The sequence below is a fragment of the Manis javanica genome, chromosome 15 (assembly GCF_040802235.1).
Source record: "Manis javanica isolate MJ-LG chromosome 15, MJ_LKY, whole genome shotgun sequence".
Lineage (NCBI taxonomy): Eukaryota > Metazoa > Chordata > Mammalia > Pholidota > Manidae > Manis > Manis javanica.
In genome coordinates this window covers 15,976,319-15,984,184 of record NC_133170.1, presented here as the reverse complement: position 1 = coordinate 15,984,184, position 7,866 = coordinate 15,976,319, and the positions used below count along the sequence as shown (strand labels likewise).

At 35.3% G+C, this 7,866-nt stretch overlaps 1 protein-coding gene across 2 annotated transcripts in view; it reads right to left on the bottom strand.

Annotated features, from left to right (window-relative positions):
* Nucleotides 1–532: 532 nt before the first annotated feature.
* The window catches only part of PLCZ1 (phospholipase C zeta 1), a 43,693-nt gene continuing 36,359 nt past the window's right edge, over nucleotides 533–7,866 (bottom strand). For both annotated transcript variants that reach the window (XM_073222829.1, XM_073222827.1), the window contains 3 exons: nucleotides 3,766–3,898; nucleotides 1,436–1,585; nucleotides 533–664 (listed from right to left, as the gene is read on the bottom strand). In XM_073222829.1, the coding sequence (XP_073078930.1) occupies nucleotides 564–664; nucleotides 1,436–1,585; nucleotides 3,766–3,898 (384 nt within the window). In that variant the 3' untranslated portion in view covers nucleotides 533–563. The remainder of the gene's footprint in view (nucleotides 665–1,435; nucleotides 1,586–3,765; nucleotides 3,899–7,866) is intronic.

Here is a 7,866-nt window from a genome sequence, read left to right as displayed (position 1 = left end):
ACGGAGATTGAATACAGTTTGAATGCAAATCAATTTCATATGCACTCATAAAAATGTCTGTGTAATTACAGGGCACCAAATCCAATGTGCAGCATCTAAGAACGAGCCTGAGAATCCAGGGACTAATTACTGTCTAGGCTCGGAACGGGCACAAAGCACCTGAGAATCCGACTCCTTCCCCCTGCAGTATGCAGTCAGTAGGCATCCAGAAGTTCAAACACTTAGGTTTCACATTTCTTTTTACTGCTAAATATTTGCCAGCATAGCTTATATAATCATATTTAAAAGGCTTGTAAATTCTCCTAATTAAAAATGATACAAGCCAGTTAAAAGAGCAGCTTCGGAGCAGAGGGGCCGGAGGAACTGGATGCCAAGAGGGCCGCACCATGTTAGGACCTTCTGAAGTCTCTCCTTTCCTTTTCCCACTGTTCTGTTTTGTATATTTAGAAGTGAATACAATGTTTTTGTTTTTTGTAAATAGTTATTTTGCTCTATGTTTTGAACAAAGATCTAGACATTGAACATTGATTTTGGCTTTTATTGTGATGTATAGCTACATTGTGTCAAGCACCATTAGTTGCTCTGATGTACCAAACATAAACGAACAGTGAGGCAGGCTCAAGACTCTCACCCATTCTGGAAAACAGAGGGATACGACGGTAACCTGTGGAGGGAATCATATCTTATTAGAACAAAAATTAATTAATCAGCAATGGCTCAGATGGTGCTACTGAGAAAGAATATAGCTTTACTAAGCATTCATAAAACTATTTACAGTTATATTCCTCCTGTATATTAATTTTCCACCAAAATAGAATATTTGAAATTGTATTCCTAACATGGAGCACACAGCCCATGTTTCTCCTCCCTCAAAGTCCAGCATCCTCCAAAATTAGCGACCACCCTTCCACTTCAGAAAGACTCTGGGTCCTAGGTACATGGCAGATGGTGTTACAAAAGCAAACAGATTTAGAAGAAGCAACTGGGGGCCTGCTGCCAATCACCCCTGTGAGGTGACTGCAGCATAAAGGCAGCTCTGGAAAGAGCCAAGGAATGACGGTCCTGGGCTCCACGTTTCTTGTCCTCAAGTGGGAAGAATGAGTCACTTTTTCCTTCTCTTTGATTCCCATCCTTCCTTTCTGTATGATAGTAATGACTACTCCTAACTGAAGCAAAGAGCTGTGATCCACCTAAAGAAATGCTCACACATGCCAAGTTCACCTGACTTATCTTCTTAGCAATCTCGCACTCCACCCCCATCTTCCACATGAGAACACATTTCTCTAAGTCAACTGAGACAGTACACGTTAATATAACAAGCCCTTTACATCTGACTGTCATGGTTAGAGCTATTTGGTAGAATAAATACATGTCTTTGGTAAACTTGAGTTATATTTAAATGTTAGCACAATCATCTTACTTTTAGAAACATTACCTTTGTTCATACATAGAACTGGTAAAGTATATTGCCCGAGAAATTCATTTCCAGCTATTAAACTTTGATTTTCAACAACAAAACGTATCAGTGCCAATTCTGGAACCTGAATAATAAATGTGAATGCTTCATTCCATCTTGGACCAAAAGCTGAAATATAAAGAAATAAATACAATCAAAGAATCTTAGGAATCATAGACATGATGTTCAGAGAAAAATATGTAATACCCATTCTCCAAAATTACTCTTTTCAATCCTTTCATAATAATATCAATAGCTTGTGCTTTAGAGCAATTAAATTTTTAACACACTCAACAATATTTCTTTTCAATTCTTTCATAATAATATTAACAGCTTGTGTTTTAGAGCACTAAAATTTTTAATGCACTCAATAGGAAAAGAGCAACAATGACAATAACAATATTTATTGGGTGTTTATTATGGTGGGCAATATTCTGAGAACTCTCAATAGATAATCTCATTTAGCCTTTACAATATCATAATCCGTAAGGATTATTACTATCCACATTTACAGAGGAGAAAACTGAGCCAGAAATATGTTACATAACTTCTTATGGTTTCACATATACACAGCCATTAAGTGGCTGGGCAGGAATTCAAACAAATCGAGTCTGATTTCAGAGCAGAAATGTGTAATCATCATGTAGTGTGTCTGCTGTTTTTCATTAACGAATATGTTGAGACTTGAAGAAGTCGCATCAGTTTTCTATACCAAGTCCTATTGTGGGAAGAGCTCCAAAAATAGTTTTTGGACTGAAAGATCTAAAGTCAAGTCTTGATCATTCTTTTGATTAAGTGGTCATTTCAAAGTCCAAAGTAGGTCTCTAGGAAAGTAGATCTCCCCAAACAACAATCTCTTGCTAAATAAGAAATACAAATTAGTTACAAGGTGACCAAAATCACCTGAGAGTTAATCATAATTTAAGACAATCAACAAATTCACATCCAGATCACACAATCTACTTAATAAGACTCAGAGCTTCGAAGAAAGATACCATGCAGTTTTTCATGTATAAGATAATGCTATCCCTGCTATGTCCACAGCTTTTGTTCTTTGCGTTAAATTTCCAGAGGCACTGAAGAGTTTGTGACTAATTACACTTTATGTTTGCTATGATGCATTTGTGCTCACAAGCACACATTTACTAGATAGGAAACTGGGATGCAGTCTATGCCCAAGAAAATATTAAGCTAATTAACTTATGTTGGAAGAATGACTGTATTACCTTGCTCTAAAAAGAGAAATAATCCCATGGAGTATCGGAGCAAGTTTAAGAGACAATTCTTCAGACACTGCAAAATGTCTGCACAAAATTCTTATACTGATTTATTCTTCCTCCTCCGACCCTGCTTCACTGTAAACATCCTTTCTCTCTCTCTTCTCTCTCTCTCTCTCTCTCTCTCTCTCTCACAAACACAAGTTATATATGTTACATGAAAAAGTCCTTTTAGTTGTCAAAGTTAAAAAAAAAGGAAACCGGGTTACCAAATTTGATGGTTTTAAATAGTTTTCTCTTGTATGACCAAAACTGAAGAATTACTTCCACACCACATCCAAATGTGATCCTTTTCCTCCCAGACACTATCCTTTGGGAATATCCACTCAAAGAAGATTCTATCTGGAAGAAGGATCAGTTCCAAGGAGAAACTAAGCATCGATCCCAGGAATATATATTTTTCTAATTTCCTTAATAATTTCAAGCTCAAAGAGGAAATGACTTGCAGTACTGCATTGCATAAAATATCATGGGATGCTGGACAACTGAAAATCTTGAACTCAAGCTATTTCTTCCACTCCTACATTTCCCTTCTGGCAAAAATGACTGAATTATGAATCCAAATATTGTATGAGTAGGTTTCTAGGACGTCCTGAATCTGAGTCAGAAGCCACAGACCTTTGAGCTAAAATAATTCCAGTAGCAAAGTAAAAATGTGTGCTGTATCGGAACACTCCTAAGTTCTCTATTTCACACAGAAGCTAGGAATTAAGTAAATTTTCAGCCACCAAAATGTCTCTCAATTCAGCAATATGGGGGAAAACATAAAGAGGAAGTGTAAATGGAAAAAAAGGTGTATTTTTTCAGATCAGATAAATCTTTCCATCTATAGTCTGGAAATATATCTAAACAACCCATTCAATCATTATCAAATTAGTTTTGCTGCATTTAACACTTTGGCCATCTTAAACATAGTTCAAAACCTTTGCCTTATGAATAATAAATATGTATCAAAATGTTATCAATAGATAATATTTAAGCTTTCCAACAAGAAATCTAATAGAAGTCCACTTAAATATTTTAGGAGCTCACCATTTCTTTTAATTACACGAGTCTGCTGTTTCACTTGATCATTTGGAACGCCAAAAATTTCTACCATCACTAAACTGTCAGCTTTGTTGGAGGATGAATGGCTGCTGGGAGGCAACTGGACACCACTGATGAGCTGTGCAAAAATATCCAGAACATGAATTCAGCAGAATAATCGAGCACATCACCGCTTAATTTCAAAATAAAATATGCACCTCAAAAAGAAGACAGACTGTAAATCAGTTGCCACCAAAAATAAAATGAAATGGAAAATGACGCAGATTTTAAAATTTAACTTTTACCCTCAAGTATTAATATATGATTACCAAGGACACATCTAAATTATTCTACTTTACCAATATTTGATTATAGTAGAATCCTTGTTCTAGATTTAGGATTCAACATACATCTTTATTTTAAAAGTACTGATGAAAAGCATTGCTTTGAAGTATTGTCATGATCACCTTCTACTATGATTTAGGCTGTTACTCTGATAAACAATTTTCAAATTTATATTGTATATATACAACAAAGAGTTAGAAATATGAGTTATACTTCTGAAATATAAGAAAAAACACCACATAATTTCCTATGATAGCATTTTCTGACTATATAATTCATATGTTTGAAGAATTTTTCATAACTATGTCCATTATCCATTGTTATCCATATTATCATAAGGTACCCTGAGTCTGACAAAATCAATTATTTCATATATATATTAGGGACTAGGTATCAGAAAAATGCTTAAAAAAGTAACTGATAATAGTTTTACTTAGTTTTTTAAAACAAGTTCATTGTTGAAGCGAAGACTTGTTTTCCTTTAAGGAACAAAGTCTGAATACAAGACAATACTAATTTACTAATATAAAACTTGAGGCATGATTTCAATTTCTGAAGATTACAGTAAATATAAATAAACAAATAATTAAGTTTGAAAAAAAAGAATGAAGGGAAAAAAAGAGAAAGAAAACAAAAAAAAATCACCAATCTGTTATTTTTCCTTTCCTATATCCACACGGTATGGCATAAGCTAGAAACTAGAGTTACTGTGCAAATATTTAACAAACAGTATGGAAGGGCTTCAATCAATCAGCAGAGCAAGACATCGGAGTAATTAGAGAAAACATCGGCCATGAACACTTAGCGGACCAATACCAGTGCCTACAAGCTGAGCATCAGCTATGTGAGGCATGGACCCTTACCAGTATGGACAAGGTTCTCCTTTGGTGCACCTCATGCCAAAAGAAAAAAAAAATAATTGTCTAACTAAAATAATAAAAATTTAATATGAGAACTGAAAGAGAATTTAGAGATAATTTACTGTTCAAATAATTTACACACTGTGATTCACAAAGCCCTTCCAGGATCTACTGCAGAAGATGGATGTCAAACAGCACTCCCTTAGTGGTAAACCAGAGTAGCTCTGCTTTCATCTTTTGGCCTAAAACCTGAGACTTATTGTGAACTTAAAAAATTGTTCCATAGTGTTTATAAATTTGAAATAACTGACCTAATCCAAAACTCTTTGCAGATGACCAAGTGTGAAACAGAAATGTTGAAAGGTTTCATCAAAGACATAAGAAAGCTAATGGCAAAACTAGGCCTTTTGATTCCCAAGTCGTGCCTTCTACAATTTGTGCAACTCATAATATAATCATACAGCTCCCTAGAAAGATCAGAGCAAGAATGAAAGGTCCACATGGCATTGCAACGCTCTTTTGGGAAAATCGTTAACTCTGCCTGTTTCAGACCTTGCCATTTACACCCCTACATGAGAACCCTCAAAACACAAATAGGTGGCATTTGTAAGTATCTGTGCATGCTAGCTATCTCCTATCTGCTTTCTCAAAAAAAGAGCACAAATATTCTCTTTATTCACCCCTTGGCAAAAGAAATCATTCATTCTGTTAGTCTGTGTATTGAGCATATAGTTTTTGTCAGGCACTGTGGATAAGAGTTGAACAAAACAGTCCTTCCCTTAAAGGACTCTCAGACAGTGAAGAAGAAAGACAACAAATAAATAATTATACTACAGTGCGGTAAGTGCCATAATAAATCCCTGTGTAAGGTGTTATGGAAAAACAGGATTAAAAATATGCACAACAAACTTAACCCTGGGCAAAGCTTCCAAAAAAGAAATGGCTCTTAAGTCTTGAAAAATAAGTTAGAAGACAATAGGCAGGGGAAGGATGTAAGAACAGTCCAATCTAAGGAAATAGCATGTGCAATACACAAAGGTGTCACAGGGCTGCTGTATGGTCACAGAATTGGGGGAAAGTCTGGCAGTGGGAAGAGATGGGGCTGCAGAAGTAGACCAACATCCAGCTAAGAAAGCAATCTGGGGACACAAACGTTAAGCAGGCATGATAAGATTAGCGTTGTAGCAAAATCTCCCTGATCAACTTGGGGAAAATAGATCAGGAGGACTGAGACTAACCCCTGAAAACCCCTTAGGAAACCAAAGGAATAGAAGTGATGACAGGAAACAAAATCCCAAAAGAGGAGAGCAGCAGATGACACCAGAGCAGGGAACGGATGAAGAAGACATTTAGGAGGAGGATCAGTAGAATTTAGAGCTGGATTGGACATGGGAAGTGAAGGAGGTGTGGATGCCTTCTCGTTTCCTACGGTCTGCGTGAATTGCATGGATGAATTTGACTCAGTACATTGAGGTTTAAATAAAACAGAAGTACATTGGACTAGGGAAGAATGTTCAGGCTTTAATATTTTAAGTTGGAACAGTGATTAAATAAGTAAGAATGCTAAGTAGGCTATCAAAAATTTGCCTTTATATTACAAAAATCAGATCAGGTTAAAGATTTAAGCATTGTGGTGGCTGAAACCATGAATGTGCATAAAGGAACACAAGGAGAATGTTTACTTTGAGAAAAGGATTTTTAAAAAGCCTTAGACAACATCAATTTATTTTTATTTTTTTTACTGAAGTATAGTTGATACATAATATTATATTGGTTTCAAGTGTACAACAGTGATTTAAGTTATCTACATTATTAAATATTCACTCTAGTGTAGTTACTGTCAACATAGGAAGATGTTACAAGACTATTGACTATATTCTCTATGCTCTACTTTTATTCCCATGACTAATTTATATTATGATTAAAATTTTGTGTCTTTTTGTTCCGTTCCCCTGTTTTACCCGCCCACCCCAACTCCTTCGCCATGGTAACCATCAGTCACTTCTCAGCATCTGTGAATTTATTGCTGTTTCATTCATTTTGTTTTGTTTTTAGATTCCACATATAAGTGAAATCAGGTGGTATTTGTCTTTCTCTGCCTATCTTTTTTCACTGAGCATAATACCCTCTAGGTCCATCAATGTGTTGCAAGTGGCAGGATTTCCTTTTATGTCTGAATAATATTCCATTGTATGTATGCACCATATCTTCTTTATACATTCATCGATTGATGGGCATTTTTGGTTGCTCCCATATCTTGGCTACTGTAAATAATGTGGCAATAAGCATAGGGGTGTATTACATCTTTTTGAACCAGATATTTTGTTTCCTTTAGGTAAATTCCCAGAAGTAGAACTGCTAGATCATATGATATTTCTATTTTTAGATTTTTGAGGAAACCTCCATACTGCTTTCCACAGTGGCTATACCAATTTACATTCCCACCAACAGTGTAGGAGAATTCTCTTTCTCCATATCTTCACCAACACTTGTTATTTCTTCTCTTTTGGATAGTGATTATTCTAACTGGTGTCAGTGGAGTGATATCTCATTGTGATTTTGATTTACATTTCTGTGATGACTAGTGATTGAAACATCTTTTCATGTGTCTATTGGCCATATGTATGTTTTCTTTGGAAAAAATGTTTATTCAGGCCCTCTGCCCATTTTTAAATTGGATTATTTGTTTTTTATTAGTGTTGAGTTGTATGAGTTCCTTATGTATTTTAATTAGCCCCATATCAGATATATCACTATACATGAATATATTCTTCCATTTTTTAGGTTTGCCTTTTTGTTTATGGCTTTGCTATACAGAAGCTTTTTAGTTTGATAAAGTCCTACTTGTTAATTTTTTCTTTTGTTTCCCTTGCCTGGGGAGATGTATACAGAAAAAAATTAC